This window comes from Siniperca chuatsi, linkage group LG2 (assembly GCF_020085105.1).
Source record: "Siniperca chuatsi isolate FFG_IHB_CAS linkage group LG2, ASM2008510v1, whole genome shotgun sequence".
NCBI classification, from domain to species: Eukaryota; Metazoa; Chordata; class Actinopteri; order Centrarchiformes; family Sinipercidae; genus Siniperca; species Siniperca chuatsi.
In genome coordinates this window covers 17,905,522-17,921,711 of record NC_058043.1, presented here as the reverse complement: position 1 = coordinate 17,921,711, position 16,190 = coordinate 17,905,522, and the positions used below count along the sequence as shown (strand labels likewise).

The 16,190-nt window shown below is 39.4% G+C and overlaps 2 protein-coding genes across 3 annotated transcripts; one reads left to right on the top strand and one right to left on the bottom strand.

Moving 5' to 3' along the window:
- The first annotated feature begins 1,248 nt into the window (after nt 1-1,248).
- On the top strand, nt 1,249-4,580 carry wdr77 (WD repeat domain 77). The gene is made up of 10 exons (XM_044169201.1): nt 1,249-1,652; nt 2,090-2,275; nt 2,367-2,508; nt 2,655-2,704; nt 2,897-2,967; nt 3,243-3,300; nt 3,576-3,647; nt 3,732-3,840; nt 3,933-4,001; nt 4,096-4,580. The coding sequence occupies exons 1-10, from the start codon at nt 1,544-1,546 to the stop codon at nt 4,241-4,243; spliced, it is 1,014 nt and encodes a 337-aa protein (XP_044025136.1). The 5' UTR covers nt 1,249-1,543; the 3' UTR covers nt 4,244-4,580.
- A 1,137-nt stretch (nt 4,581-5,717) lies between these two features.
- LOC122863069 (pollen-specific leucine-rich repeat extensin-like protein 1) lies at nt 5,718-14,861 on the bottom strand. Of its 2 annotated transcripts, none has more exons than XM_044169177.1 (5): nt 14,351-14,861; nt 11,591-11,691; nt 9,348-9,438; nt 6,709-8,683; nt 5,718-6,602 (listed from the first exon to the last, which is right to left on the bottom strand). In XM_044169177.1, the coding sequence occupies exons 1-5, from the start codon at nt 14,427-14,429 to the stop codon at nt 6,506-6,508; spliced, it is 2,343 nt and encodes a 780-aa protein (XP_044025112.1). In that variant the 5' UTR covers nt 14,430-14,861; the 3' UTR covers nt 5,718-6,505. The 2 variants fall into 2 exon arrangements, with proteins under 2 accessions (XP_044025112.1, XP_044025122.1); XM_044169187.1 differs by having other exon boundaries at nt 11,603-11,691; nt 14,351-14,802.
- Nucleotides 14,862-16,190: the final 1,329 nt, after the last annotated feature.

The window sequence follows — 16,190 nt, the reverse complement described above, 5'->3', positions numbered from 1 at the left end:
TTTCATCACCAACCAGTAAACCCACTTGGTACTTGACACTTAGTTTATCTTATACTTATACCGACAGGATACTTAATTTATTTCTGACCTGTTTTATAGTGTTAATTTTTTTCTAGTACTTTCTCCGGTGTGCACTGACGTAAAGACGAGCTACTGTAACAAAGAGTTTCCCTACGGGGATCAATAAAGTATTTCTGATTCTGATTCTGATTCTGAAACCTTCAAATAAGAAGAAGGAGACACGGCAACATCACGAAGAAGCATTTCCCCATGGATGTTTCCACAACCCAAAGTAAATCTTCCAATATTAGAAAAGAGGAGAGAGTGGACAGAGAGGAATAATAACATTAGGTGCATGGTCCAAGAACATTTGAAGAAAAGTTACTATACTTATCTTAATATTTTTACAGATGAATCAAAACACTCAAATAACGAACATGTAGGGGTGGGTATATACATCCCAGAATCTGACAAAGGAATTGTTAAGAGAATCTCAAACTGGTTATTAGTATACACGGCAGAAATGTCAGCAATAATCATCCGTCTTCAGTGGGTAGAGGAGGTTAAACCGATTAAAGTGGTGGTATGTTGAGATTCTGCTGCTGTAATGCAAAGTATACGATCAGGAGAAACAGTTCGAGAGGATCTTTTAATTGAGGTTTATATGGTCTTATTGAATCTACAGCAACTAGGTATAGATGTTCTTTTCTGCTAGATAACAGCGCACGTTGGAATAGAGGTAAATGAGACTGCTGATAAACTTGCTAAAATGCACTAAACAAAAATGACATTTTAGAAATGTGTTTTGGGAGATCAGAAGCAAAATCACTAACTCATCAGGAAATAATGACATCTTGGCAGCAAATCTGGAATCACAACATTAAGAGCAGAGAATACTATAAAATCCAAAAATGTGTCAGAGTCAGAAATAATAAACAAGGTAAATGTAGGAAAGAAGATTAGGACATACAGGACTCGATGCTACCTTGTATACCATGAAAAAGTCAGTGTCAGATAAATGTGAGACTTTAATGTAATTTACTGTAATTGCAAAGGAACTCTTGAACATGTGCTGATGGGATGTAGGAGGTTCAGTGTAGAAAAAGAGACTGAAGAGCAGAGTGGTAGAGATTTTTAGAAAGTATTTACCCCCATTTGTTAGTTTTTGGTCAAAGTCATGCTGTTACACACTCCGATACAGTAGGTGGCGGCATGTACCTTTAACGTTGGTTTGTAGTCCGCCAGTAAAATCAAAGAAGACGTAGCAGGAAGTGTATGTTCATGGGTGCCATGCGTTGCTGTTCACTCGTTCATTTATTCTTGAAACGACAACTTTAGCTCCATTACATATTGTAGTTTCTCACGGAACACGGACATCATTGTTTTTTAGGATACGATTAATGATCTCTCCCAAATAAACCATAGACGAAAACTGTGGTGTCTCTGCACGCAAACAGTTAATGTTAACGCTAGCTAGCTAACGTAGAAATCGCGCTAAAGTTGTTTTGAAAATCACATAATAAAATTCAAGTGCGTTATCTGAATGAAAAGTGCAGTAGATACTAGCATGATCAAGGAAAACCGATGGAATATACCCCCCAATGCTCCAGCATGCATGGAGAAGCATCTGTGCTCGGCGCAATACAGAGCCGGTAGGTAACGTTAACAAGGCAAGCTAGCTGAAGGTTACACAGGTAAACACGCGGTGCAGCTAGTTGGTTATTATTAGTCTGATTATGTTTACATTTAAACTGATGTGAAAGGGTGCTCTGGTATGTTTGGCGTATATACAATCCGCCAAAATGTTAAATGAATGGCATTTTTGGTTAGAAAAGTTGTGCACATGCTCAGCATCCCAGCGAACAGTTAGGTTCTTTATTTTGCTGCAGGTGGCTAACGTTAGATAATAAGCAAGCTTGTCAAAAGAAATTGAATTTTACAGCTTAAATGTAAATATGAGCTACTCTTTGGATTGGATGCTAGCCGAATTGAAGAAGGCTCTCAACAATTCAGTTTAGTTATCTGTCAAAATAGGATTAAAATATGAGTGTTTTTAAATGTTTTTTGTCCATATTGGCTCTCTTCACAGATGGCACTCTGGTGCTCGGTGCCTCCAGTCTCACTGGCAGGACCTGGCAGGGATCTGTGTGGATCTATAGTGACCCTGCGCAGGCCCCCAATGAGGAACTCTGCAAAGCTGGTGTGCAGACTGAGACTGGAGTCACAGATGTCAAATGGGTATCAGAAAAGGGTGTTGTTGTCGCGTCAGACTCGGGTAAGAAGCACATTGATAGAAATTATGAATCACACACTGGTCTTAAGATGTGAATGTTTCCCTGGATTTTGTTTGACTGGTTCCTGTGCAGGTGCCTTGGAGCTATGGGAACTGGCAGAGGACGAGCGCCTGCTGGTGAATCGTTTCACCAAACATGAGCATGACCACATTGTCACCACAGTGAGCCCAGTTACTGGACAAAGCAGTGCTGTCACCGGCAGCATGGACTGTCGGTTAGAACCCCATTTTACATGGATACACACAGTTGCCTGAAGTGCAGAACAGAAGCATGTTGACTGTTTATGTTTTAAACTTTGGCATTATGCTTTTTTCAACCCTTTCGCATCACAATGCATGTTTTTCCCTTTCTTCACTACAGAATTAAAGTCTGGGATCTTAGTCAGGAGACGGTTGTCACTACCTACAATGGTAAGGGAACATCTCAAAACTGCAGAATATCTAGATAGTAATAGGGAAGTGTTGAATTTTTTTTCCTAGTGATTTACAGAGTATGATTGCATAATAAATTATTGTAAGAATGTGGTTTTGACATCAGCAGTAAAACAAAAAAAGACCGTAGAAACCACAACTGAATATGTCTCAACTTTTTTCTCCCTTCAGTGCACACACAGCCAGTCAGTTGTGTTGCCTGCAGTCCTACAGACGAGTCTCTCTTCATCTCCTGTAGTCAAGTAAGATACCGATCAACAGTTTGCACGTATTGTTGTAAACACAACACCCTACATACAATAACTGATAGAAACTGATGGAACTAGATTTTGGAGCACCTTGCAGCATACATGTCCATATTAATAAGGATGAACTGATTTCCTTCTTGTGTTGTAACACAAGAAAGCTACAATTAATGCTGTTTATAAATAGATAGTCCAGCAGTAATAAAGATGGTAACTATAAGACTGTACTTATCTTCATTCAAACTCAGCCTGTTGTTATCTTCATCCCTCAGGATGGTCGTGTGCTGATGTGGGACAGGAGGAAGCCAAACAAACCAGCCTCTAGAATTGGTGAGCAACATGTTCCAGCTTAAACAACCATTTTTGCAAGGTTGTTGACAGTACTGGAATTAATTTTGCTACTGTGGAAATTAGTATCGCTCATAGAGAAGTGTCTAACTAGTGACCTACTTGTTGGTTTTATGGCTGATTTAACAAAGCCTGATCTTGTGACTGTTGATCCCATCTAATAGTCTGTCTAGCTAATTTAATGGTATTACAGCTTGTCAGGATTTGTTTTTTGTTTTTGTTTTTTGATGATGCATCCATTGCTGTTTTTGTCTCAGATGTAGAGTCCCCCATCTGCTCCCCTACCACTGTAGCTTGGCACCCCCACCACAGAAGCACCATTGCTTTTGGTAAGGCCCAGCAGCAGAATATTGATTAACAGAGACATTAATTTGGCAGTCCCGACATTTTTGATAATGCTTATTGTGTCTCAGGTGATGAGCTGGGCAGAGTGACTGTGAAGGATTTCCTGGGAACAGACCCGGCTCGGGTGGAGAACATCCACAGCCGCAGAGTTAACGGGCTAGCCTTCTCTACACATAGGTAAACACAAATCCTAGCATAGTGTCATTAGCTCTTACATTGCTCCTCTTCAAAACGTTTACCTTATTTATTTTTATTTTTTTTCATCCCAGTGCCTCCATGCTAGCCTCCACAAGTGATGATTGTTCCCTCGCAGTTCTGAACTCTGAACTGCAAGAAATGTGAGTCTTTGAACTTCATACTAAAACACCTGGTCAATCTCCTGTACTATTTATTTATAAATTATATGTAAAACCATGTATTCCTCTTCTGTAGACTTAGAGATCGACGACACCAGGACTTTGTCAAAGCTGTGTGCTGGCTCCACGGTGGCTCCAACACTCTCACAACCGTAGGCTGGGATCACCTTGTACTTCACCACACGGTGGATCCGGCTGCTGGAGCTCCCAACTCCTCCTCTTAGACCCAACAGATGCTTGGAAGAGCACGGTTTAAAATAACTACTTTCCCCCCCTGTTTTTGAGGGGTGTCCATGTGTATCCAAAAAGTTAAATACAATATATCATTCAGGAAATAAAGTGTTTCATTGCCATTAAGTAATCCAGATATGTGCACAATATTTGGACTTTTGCTCTGCCAGTCCTTGCCTTGGTGCATTACTACGCCACTCTGTGATATGGTCTCTCTCTATCCACTTCTTTCATACTATATATCATTTCCATGTGTTATTACACTTGAGGCAACCGATTTGTATTGCATAATTTTACATTAAAGCTAACTTAATGTTGTGATAGCAAGAACATTTTGATATTTCTTTGTGCTTCCTTGTATATGTGAAATGCTAACAACTGCATGACTATAGGAAGAAACATTAGTTTGAAAGTACTGGGGATGAGTGTGACTGAGGCAGACCCCATTTACCCACTGCTGGGTCAAAAGAGGGTAGTGTGTTAAGTGTGTGGACGGTCAGCTCAGAAGTTAATAAGATTACACTGATTTAACAAGATTACACGTGTGATTTGCACAGGTATGGTGTCATTGCTATTCTGTGGTTTGACGTTGTAAACTGGACTTAGATGCCATAATCATTTTCACATTGCACCAGCACCACTCTGCTCAGTGGCCAGCAGATCAGACTGGGGTTGTACTGGACAGCTTCCAGGTGTGAATGTGTAACTGTGTGAATGTGATCAGGGAGTTCCTGAAAAAGAGAGCATTGCTCTCAGTGAACCTCCCCTGAATGAATAAATAAAGGTGGGGAAGAAAAAGCACAATGTGTTGTGGCCAATATAATACACTTGACCATAATAATATTTGTTGCGAGATGCCATTATCTATCGAGATTCAGACAAAGCATTGAAGCAATCAAACACCAACAGTCAGGCCCGCAATAATGGAATGTTGTTTTTAAGAGTTTTGGTAAATTTTAATTACCAATGTCATCAAAGAAGGAGAAATCACCTTTAGGTCATCATCCAGGAGTTCAGGAACATTGTCTTGCCTCCATCATTCAAGTACAAGGCGCAACGCCTTAACATTACTGCATTTACTCTGGTGGATAGTATGATGAGACGCCAGAGTTGTTATTATTGTCCGTTAAAAAATAATATATTTAATTATTAGGCAATGTCTAATTTCACAAAGGGTTTAATACTGAGACTGACATCTGAATCTTGAAAGAACTTGAATAATCTAAGACCATGTCAGAAAAGATGTCAACGTTAATCGAGATATTGCTGATTTAAATCTTTGTTGGTGCTTCCCTATTCTTAACCCCAATATATTATATAAACTGCAGTGCAACTGTCCTGCCATTTTAAGTTTTTTTCTATATACACATAGAAAAGCACCATGTTAGCTGTACCTTTGTCTTCTTGACTAAGACGTCTAGATACTAACACAAAAGCTTAATACTGTGCATAAAAAAAGGACATATAATCACTGCTTGGATTTATTTTCCAGTTAGGGAGTTTTTGGACAACATTTGGTGTAGATAAACAGGAAGTTGTTAAAAACTATAACCAATATTTTAAATACTTTGATTATACAACCTTAACATGTATATAAAACTACATCTTACAATATCTAAGTTCTATTTTAATCTTATACAAACTGATATGTACAGCATAAAACATGAGCGTAGCTACATTGACACACATTTTACTGCAGTAGAATAACTATTATACAGATGGCAAAACATTTCCTAGATCAATAAATATGAGAAACAATCCTACTGAGAGATCACCACATTGGCAGATTACTGAATAATGTAGATTAATTTTCATTCAGCTTACATTTTACAGCTATGAATAATTTAAGATGAATAGAATTTTGCGTATACTATGAATATTACCCATGTGGCACTGAGATTGATTAAACACTTTGGTTAAAAAGGCAACATATACTTCTACAATGAATAAACAGTCAGCTAAAAAAAAAAACTTTGTCCACCTGACTGTGACACTTCAAAAATAAAATATAAAAACAGAAAACATTATTTGACAGTGATAGTGTGTTCTCCAGAGATGGAACAATGCATTCAGACTACATTCAGAACTGAGCAGAACATTGTTATGAGACATTCGTAACATATTTGCCAACCACATTTGTGTAACTCATTTGTTCAAAGTGCTTTTTTCCTCCCATTGTACAAACCAAACCACATTATCCAATCACATGCAATGTGTGCTAAACAGAAGAACACCTATCTCATTTACACAATGTATTAAGATTCCCCTTTACTAACAAGAGTAATGGGCTGTTTGGTTCCAGGCCGAACTGTAAAGGTCATACCATACTGATGTTTTGACTGCAGTCCGTTGCTGAAAAAAAGAACACATTCATGATTATGAGTTGATAATGTACCTAAACACTGAGCTCATTGTCTCAAAAAGTGAAGGTGTCATATTTGAGCACTGGAAGTCTTACCTATTGGGAACTTTGACTGAGGAGGTCTCCTGATATTTTCTAAAAAGCTTACTCTCCAGCTCTTGCATGTTCAGGGTTGCTGCTTTGTTGTTGATCACAGGGTACTTCTTGGTCTGTGGTGTGGCTCTGGGGACAGCAGGGACCTTATTGTCCTCATCAGACAAGGGGGTGCCCCAATCATCAGAACTGGATTCTGCCTCCTTCACTGGGGCCATTTTGTGGTCCATTTCCAACATCTTCTTTTGTAAGATGCTCTGAAGTGTGGCCTGACTAGATGAAAGAGTGGATGGTAGCTGAGAAGGTGCCACCTTGGGTTTTGTCTCGACTTGCAGCTTTGGTTTGACATCAATGTCAGGAGGTGGGAGTTTTGGAGGTGCTGGAGGTTTAGGTTTTGGAGGAGGAGGTGGAACTTGAGCTGGAGGGAGAAAGCTCACAGTTGGTGTTGGTGCCTTTTTCATGGGAGGGTCAGGTGGAGGGATGGAAGGAGGGGGCCCCATAAACTCATCTAAATCGTCAAACTCTGGCGGTGGGGGGAGTAATGGCATACTTAACTCCTCTTTATTACCCTCATGCTGTGCGGATTGAGACTTTGAGGGGCTTTGCTCTGCATCTCGTTTCTGCTCAACCAGGTTGGTTGCACTTGGGGATGCAGCCACCTTACTGAGAGCTGGACTGTTAGATGGCATCTGATCCTTGACCAGTGCAGGACTGCTGGATTTTTCTGGAGTCTGAATTGTTTGCGTATGTTCCACAAGACTGACAAACTGTGGACTCTCCTGTATTCTTTCTTCAGATGTTAGAGAAGAGGACGAGCTGGACTTTGGGGTGACAGTAAAGGAATTGGGACTCGAGTCACTTGGGTGAATGCTTGCACTAGGCTGCTCGTTCTTCTTGGCACTGTTTTCCCGTGACAGAGAGTGAGTCGATCTCTGTTTCTCTCTTTCTTTAGCCGCCATTAAAAGAGCCAGCGGGGAAGCTGTAGGTCCCTCTCGTGCCCCGTTGGTTTCATTACTCTTCAGGTTGCGTAGTTTACGATTTAATAATGGACTGAACTTGTGACTTTGACTTGGAGATCCTTTAAATTTGTCCTTGCTGGGCTCTGAATCCACCCAAGTACTGTTCACTTTCTGAAGCTGTGGCGACGTCCGATGTGAAATCTGGAGAGGTTTGTCTATTTCTGGTGGTGCTGAAACTGTCCCTGTTTTAGCCTCCTTGTTTGGCTCAGGCAGGGGTGATTGAGAGGGCTGGGTAATTTGTAAGTTCTCCTTCAGCTCCAGTACATCTTTGGAAACCGGTTTAGATGGTGTAGCCACTTTAGGGGCTTTCTCATCCACCTGGACAAGCACTGGGGCAGATTTGACAGACCCAGAATCTTCCAGGAGTAACATCTGCTTGGGTCTTGGGTCACGATCCTCATACCCGCAGAGAATGGAGGTCTTAGGAACATTGTAAAGCTTTGCTGTGTTTTGGGGATTGAAGGTGGACAGTGTGGGTGTCTGAATGGGGGGAGGTGGGGCAGGAGTCTGTGGTGGGGAGTCGAGGGTGTAGATAGAGGACAGTCTAATGGGCTTTGGAGGTGGTGTCTTATAAGTATTGTGTTGCCTATTAGCAGGGGGCTGTGGTGGGGCAAATGTTGGACGATCAGGAACTTTGGCAGGTGGTGGACTAGAAATGGGTACGGATGATGCAGAGCCACTAGAGCAAGTAGATGGAGGCTTTGGTGGAGCCATTGGTGGCGGTTTTAAGAAGGTTAAGTTTTCCTCCTCCATGGAGGGTGTCAGTGAAGGAGCGGGCATGGAAGGAGGCTGACAGGTTGCCTGGTCTAGACTGTTTAGGTCACCCATGAAGTCTGGTGGAGGAGGGATAAAAGGAGGGGGTGGAGGTGCCATAGAGGGAGGAGGAGGAACAAATATTTCTCCATTCTCGAGGTCAGGCACAGATATCACAGATCCATTGGACAAACGATCTCCATCGACTATGGATAAAAAAGGAGAATAACAGAAAAGTTCAGTGCTGTTGTACACTGTGGAACAGGAGCACTTACAATATTTAACATGTGTTGCTGTCCCATGTTTCAAGCATTTACATACTGTAGAAGTATTCAGAACTGTGTGAGAAATGTTAAGATAGTAAAAATACAATAAAATTCCTAGATTAATTCTGGATATGATCAGGTGCATCAACAATGTCACATTCACTTGTGTGTGGAAATGGCAATAACAGCAGATATCTTAAAAAGGAGAAATAGATAGATCATAAAGAATCAACAAAACTGAAATGAATTATAGAGTTAAAAGCCTGATAAACAAGTAAGATGATAATCTGACATTTAGAAATGACATGATATCCACTTCTTTTTATAAATGCAAACACTCCCATTCTGTAAATACAATTGCCATCTGGTATGGCTGTTTGGACACATTCAGGTGGGTTACTGAGCAATGCCCTAGACAAACATTTACCTGCCCTGTATGTTCAACCCTTTGGAGACATGGAGACATTCTGATTGCTGTGATCCATCAACTGAGTCTGAGTAAAGGCACCACACATGATCTGGGTCCTTCGGAGTGTAAATAATGGAAGGCTGGCATTTGCCAAGTTATACTTAAAGCACATATTTGAGGTGGGTAGATGCTCACCTGAACCGTTGATCTTTGGAACACTGACAGGGGGGAGGAGGGGGACTTTGGGCGTTGGGACGGCAAACCCTTGAAAACTGTCAGATGAGGACTGTGAGGAAAAAAACAAACACCATCAGACTGTTGATATTTCAACATCTGAGACACAAGAAACAAAGCATGGTTCAAAAACAGCAGTAAACATGAGATAAACTCTACATCCTGTTCTAGAGGCACCACGTATTCACTCTTGGAGTGAACAAACCAGTTCTCAACTATTGTAGCTCTCAAAGTTCCTTGAAAACAGGTTAACATATCCAATACTTGTTACATTATTAGCATTGATAGAACAAAAGTTGCTTCCAAATACTTTCACTGGTTCACAGGTCTTGGTATAACAAGGAGACTGCTGTATGGTAGTTCACAAATGCCTTATTTGCAAATAATTTAAAGTAAAATCTGTAAAAAAATAAATAAATAAAAAAAATGTTTAAAGTACTGCCGTGGATATAATAAAATGTGTTCTGACAGAAAATAAAACTCATTGTTTTACTACAACTAACTATTCTGTGACAAAATGCATGAAAATAGTGCATTTCTAGGCTACTCTTAGGTTTATGTTTAGGTTGTTTTTGTACACCACATTTTCATATACTTCACTCATGATGAGCACTTGGTGGATCAGAGGATACTCCTATTACATTGTCTAGTGTTAAAGTGGGCCTGGCTGAGAAAAATGCAGGCTGTCACTTAGATACCTGTGTGTTTGTATGTATGTGTGTCAGTGTGAGAGAGACAGATTTACTGTTCTCTTCACGGCAAAAACGCCACCAAAAATAAACACAGACTGTGTTGACAAAATACAAGTCCATGAGAGTTAACGGGGTATTTGCCCTTCGAAAGGGCAAAATAAAAAAATCAGTCCAGCGACACAAAACATATTTTTACTGCTGCACCTCTTGACATTATTGTACTGCAGGCTCTTTAAGTAATCTGCTAATGCAATAAAACAACACGCTCACATCACTTTCACTGCATAAACAGTCTTTTCAGAAAGACCAAGTTATTATACATAGAATAAAACTGTACTTTATAGGCAAATTCAGCCAACAATCCACATCCCAAAAAACGTCAAACAGGTCTCAGTTTCAATTCAAATAATTTGGACATCTGCCTGATATCACACCTTGAATGACATAATTCTCTCTTTGCTAATAATCACAGGACACTTATGTGGCTTCCTGGAAAGGTATGAACACAGCACCACAGTCAGAAGGTGTGTCAGTAAAGATGGCGTATGATCCAATTTGATTTCATGTTTGTTCCCTGGGCTGTGACTCACTTTCATCTGTTGCAGTAGTCTGAGCTGTCCTGCCTGTGTGCTGCTGGGTGTGCCACGACCAACACATGCCACAGATGCATTCACAGAACACTCCCAAACACTGAGGTGTGTGAACCAGAGCAGAAATGAGCTTTGTATTTGTATCTGCACCATGACAACATAATGGGAGGCCTGACAGTCATATGGGCTGCTAATGTAGTGCTATGGGTATGCTGCAGAATGGCCCCGTGAGTGTTATACTGTACATAAAGGACACCAAATAGACTATTTTTTAACAAGGGGCCACAAGCCAAAATTGTATTGTGGCCCCTTGTTGTAATATGCTATTTTGTGCAGTAAATTTCAAATTTCCAGTTTTAAAATTCTATGAAATGCAAAGCACCTCTGAATGCAATAAATGTATATCAGCACTATACCTTTTCTGACTTACTCTTAATTTTTGAAAAATCATCTTTATTATGGACAACATGTTGTGATAATATCACATTGTGAGTTACGCCATCTTTCACAGTTATCATTCCCACATGAGAGTATATTACAGTTATTAGGGAAAGTGACTTTCAACCAACAGACACAAACATCTCCAAACTCAACCGACACCAATGCACAACTGACAAAATTACAAATGATTGATTAACAAACACTTAGTAATATACATTACCCAACATGAGCCATTTTTTCAGATTCATACATGTCCTGACTCTGTGACCCAGATTCAAACGCTCTCCGCCAGTCAAACACTAAACTGTCATTCATCAAATAATTTGCATCTGTGCAGCTCTTCAGATACAGAGTTCAAGATGAAATAATCCTTAAATTGCAGGTAAACAACAGGGTGGAGACGCATATCTTATTTTATTCCAATATCGGAAACTGAGCGATAAATGTGAATATCTACAGTATATGCACCATGAAGCCTTACAGAGAAACTCACAGTGTGATGGTTGACGGTGGGTCTGGCCCGCACACTGGCAGTTCCTGACTCGGGGATCGCTGATGACCCCAGCACCAGGTCCACATTGTCTGAGGAAATAAAAAGCAAAAGATTTGAATCCTCTGGCAGCCCTTTGTTAGCAAGGCAAGTTTCAGTTCATGATTTCAGCCATTCAATTTCTGCTCAAAACTCTGTGAATAATTTGGACAGAGAGGACAACTAATGGTGTTGGTGTAAGATGCAGATGAACACGGCCAGATATTTTTCAATTTACCTGTAAAAGAACACATTTAGCACATTTCACCCTCTGAAACTGCACCATGTCAAACTGTCCATTGTTCTTCTTTCAGGTGAAGATTAGTACATTCTAGTCATTCTACAGGTAATGAGATACTGTGTGCACCAAAGTGGCCTCTTAGTAGTTGTCACTCAACCTAATGATCTACTGTATGATCCCATGTGTGTTCCAGGTAGTTTTGTTGTTGACAACTAAATAGTTTTGGGCAGTTGAACAGATGACTGTAATCTTTATTTTTATTTCACCATCGTGTTGAAGTGAAAGTTTAATTATGGTGGTATATATGTTAATCACATTCCCAAATAGAAATAGTTGATCTGTTGCCAAGCTTTGGCAAATTGAGTTTCTTTCTAATTTCTTGGGATAAATTTAGGTTGAATTGATGGAGTTGTATATATTTTCACTCTCTCCAAAAGACCTGGCATCACATGTCAGCTAAACGTGAATGTTTTTAATGCTTTTAAAGTTCTTTGTTATTTGTACTGAAAACAGTGGAGTATATTGCATACTGAATTTTGGAGTCAAAGTGGCAAAGAGATATTTATATAATTCTAATATAATGTTAGTGGAAATGGTCAGAAAAACTGCCTGATGGTCTTTATCTCATATTTGTGTTCAATTCAAATCAAATACAATCCTAGACTTAGGCCAAAAGGGGAAAGGTGAGTTGAAAGAGCACTGAGATACAGAGCCAGTAACTAATCGTATTCCCTTAACTTTAAATGTAGAAGTACAAACAAATAGAAACCAGGACAGCTGAAAAACCCATTTTGCTAAACTAACTGATATCAGAAGTCACTGGGGTTGGCTGAAGAACAGAAAATTAGAAGCCGCACGTTATTTTGCTGTCATCTTGTTTGTCCACTAAGTGACTGATGAAAGAAACTTGTCACTGAGAGGCACTTAGTCTGCATGTTCTGTCAGCATTCTATAGCAACACTTTTCAAAGTGGCTGAAGAAAGGATAACCGAAGAGCTTGACATTATAAACAAGGAAGGCAAAGTGTTTTTCCTTTACTCAACAAGTATCATGTTGTCCCTGTGATGTTCACGCACTTTAGACCAAAAATTTGATGGTGTCACACCAAAAAAAAAATAAATAAATACAACTGAGGGATCAAATCAGTATGAACGACTACAGAGAGAATTGCCTGTGGTGTTAAACCAGTTTAACCAAAAGATTAGTTTCCCTATTGTGCACCTGCCTGATTTAAATAGACAAATGCTCTCTCTCATGTTGTGGCTTTGCATAGCTCTTGTTTCCTGCTCTCGCCAATCAAATGAAACTTTGAGCTGGACAGTTTATCAGCAAACTGATATCAACATGTGCGAGTAGATATTGTCAGGGATTAGTGTTACCCAGATATTGTAGTATTACCTCTTTGAAATGGTCTTTTCCTGGTCTTAAAGGCTGCTTTACATTTAAGCAATACAACTTCATTATTTAACTGTTTAAGCTGAGTGAAATGAACTGTGAATGCATGGTTATTATTTCACACTGTGTTCTTATCATTTGGCAAAAAAAAAAAAACTTAACTCAAGGTCCACTTACTATCTATCAACCGCATCTCACGGTCTTCCTCAGCAGATAGAACTTGCTCAGTTGTAATAGTATGCATATATGTTGTTATAGTATGTTCCTATGATACTAATAAATGTTCCAATCCCTAAAATAGTGTATTGATATCAAGGTATTTAAACAAAAGTAATGTGATTTTTGATTTCATCAGTATCATCCAGTCCTACTGTCAGGTTGTCATACTTTTTTCAGGATATTTCACCTGTAATCACCACTAGATATCATTATGTTTTCTATCTAAGATTAGAGTTGACTCATGTTCACATAAACTATTTCAAACTGTGTCCAAACAGGTCAGAACCGTAAAAATCAGTCAAACAAGCACACTGAAAGCAGCTGTTTTAGACATAATTCTAATTTGTCTAATTCTTGTCTAACAGATCCTGGAGATATTCAGCTACACCAATTCTCCCACTTGGCTGGAGTTTCTAGAGATGCCTGTCCTAAACTACAAGCCCTTATTTCCTTAAAGCGTTGTTAAGGCAACACAAAACTACACTAAGTGAACACAATTTGTGGAGGACAGAGGACAGGTCAGTGTGAAGCCACGTCTGCAAGGTCACCCAGATTTACAAGAAGGGACATTTGAGAACAGGTTTATCATGGCTGAATCATATTCCCTTGATGACACCTGCTGTTCATCAGGACATGGCATTAAAAAGACTATAATACTAAAATACTGTTGAGATTTCCTTTAGGAGCCACTTGTCAACAGGTATAAAGTCTACACATGGGAGCTTCGTTGAAACAGGTTCTAACACTTTTGCCCATGTCAACACCAAGTACAAAGGTCGTGTTATTCCTCAATAGTAATCGTAGTAATAGTAATAATCTCCATTATAGCCTACAGGCCCTGTAAACACTGTACTCACCCATGTCCTTGATTTCGATATTGGAGCCGAAAAGAGACTGGTTCTTCCGACCCAAAAAATTCAACGTTCCCCTCTTCATGATTAATGATTAGTGAATGTCTAGATACGACCGATCTGGTTCAGGCAGGATTATTGACGCATTTTGATCAACAGGTAAATCCGAGGTGAAGCAGCAGGTGAGTTACTCTCTTCTGCTTTCGGACAGGTGCACCGCCGCGCACCAGGTAAGCCTGAAGCCTGCAGTTATTTGGTGGAAACTTTTCGGGACCGACAGAAAAAATGGATCTGACTCCGCCCACTCTCCTTTCACTGTGCCTCCCTGTTTTTTGTACACCCCCAACAGGTGAGGCCTCAGCTCTCCTTTTCAGCGACATTCCAGGACAAATCTCATCTGCGTTCACCTGCGCACTCACTGAGCTGCTCCTGTCTTTAATGGTTGCTCACGACCTGCTCTCCCTGCTCAGCTTAGATCGCCGTGAAATGAGTCCGTCATCCTCATAAACACTTCGAAGGTCTAGTTGGCAGAGCTGACTGACTGTGGCAGTGGTTTCACTTGGAAGAAACATCAGGCCTATTTGATTAATGACCATCATAAACATGTTCAGGAAACACAGTTTAACTTTACAGCACCTTGATAAAAAGCCAAATGGGCTTTTATTTTATATGAGTCAAATGAGGGAAATAAACTGGATATTTTGCGCTTATGGTTATAAATGAGTAATAAAACAGTCATCTTCAGATCATATGTAAATCAATTTTATTATACTTTATTTCTATAGCACCTTTCAAAACATCCAGTAACCACATTTACTCAAATACTGTACTTAAGTACAATTCTGAGTTACTTGTACTTTACTTAAGTGTTTTCATTGTCTGCTACTTTCTTCTTCTACATTTCAGAGGGAAATATTGTACTTTTTACTCCACTACATTTATTAAGTAGGCCTACCTGTAGTTACTTTGCAGATTAAGATTTTAAACACCTACAATGCACATATAAATACAATGCATCGTTAAACAGTACATTAAACTACCCAACAGTATAAAAAAGCCAGCTACACTATTAAAATCCATCTTACATGTTACTGCAGCAATATTAATAATCTAATAAGTGCAATATAGCCTATAGTAATGTAACAACGACTGAGCTGATTTTGGCTGCATAGTGAGTACTTTTATACTTTAAATACAATTTCTTGATAATACTTATGTACTTTTACTTAAGTAAGATTTTGAATGCAAGAGTTTTACTTGTAAAAGAGTATTTTTAAATTGTGGTATTGCTAGTTTTAGAAAGATCTCAATACTTCTTCCACCACTGTTAAATACAACTTTAATGTACTTGTACTTGAGTATTTCTATCTCATGCTACTTTATGCTTGTATTCCACCACATTTCAGAGGCAAATATTTACATATATCAGGCAGTTATACTTTGAAGATGAAGACTTTAAATACGAAGCCTATGATCAGTTTATAAAATATGATGCATTGTTATAGATTAAACTACCCAAAAGTATATAAAGCAGTTGAAATTAACTCCTTCACTTCAACCAGCAATAATATAACACTGACAGGATTCATTCTGCAGAGTGAGTAATTTTACTTTTGATACTTTAAGTACCCTTTGCTGATAATACTGTATATTTACTTAAGGAAAATGTGAATGGAGGACTTTTACTTGTAACAGAGTATTTTAATAGTGTGATATTGCTAGCTTTTTTACAGTGTGGCACAGACTCAGCTAACCTGCAGTGAGGAGGACTTTGCACAGTGTTGGAGGTAAACGTAAAAGCATCACCCATCACCCTTTGTCCTGTGCCTGGATTGCGGAACTTTTA

What these genes read in the sequence shown, in the direction of transcription:
- wdr77 (XM_044169201.1), top strand. Translation starts at nt 1,544, where the DNA reads ATGAAAAGTGCAGTAGATACTAGCATGATCAAGGAAAACCGATGGAAT. An exon ending in CAGAAGCACCATTGCTTTTG is followed by an intron (nt 3,648 to 3,731) that starts GTAAGGCCCAGC and finishes ATTGTGTCTCAG; the next exon opens with GTGATGAGCTGGGCAGAGTG. An exon ending in AACTCTGAACTGCAAGAAAT is followed by an intron (nt 4,002 to 4,095) that starts GTGAGTCTTTGA and finishes CCTCTTCTGTAG; the next exon opens with ACTTAGAGATCGACGACACC.
- LOC122863069 (XM_044169177.1), bottom strand. Translation starts at nt 14,429, where the DNA reads ATGAAGAGGGGAACGTTGAATTTTTTGGGTCGGAAGAACCAGTCTCTT. An exon ending in TATCGAAATCAAGGACATGG is followed by an intron (nt 11,692 to 14,350) that starts GTGAGTACAGTG and finishes TTATTTCCTCAG; the next exon opens with ACAATGTGGACCTGGTGCTG. An exon ending in ATCACACTGTGAGTTTCTCT is followed by an intron (nt 9,439 to 11,590) that starts GTAAGGCTTCAT and finishes TTTTCCTCACAG; the next exon opens with TCCTCATCTGACAGTTTTCA.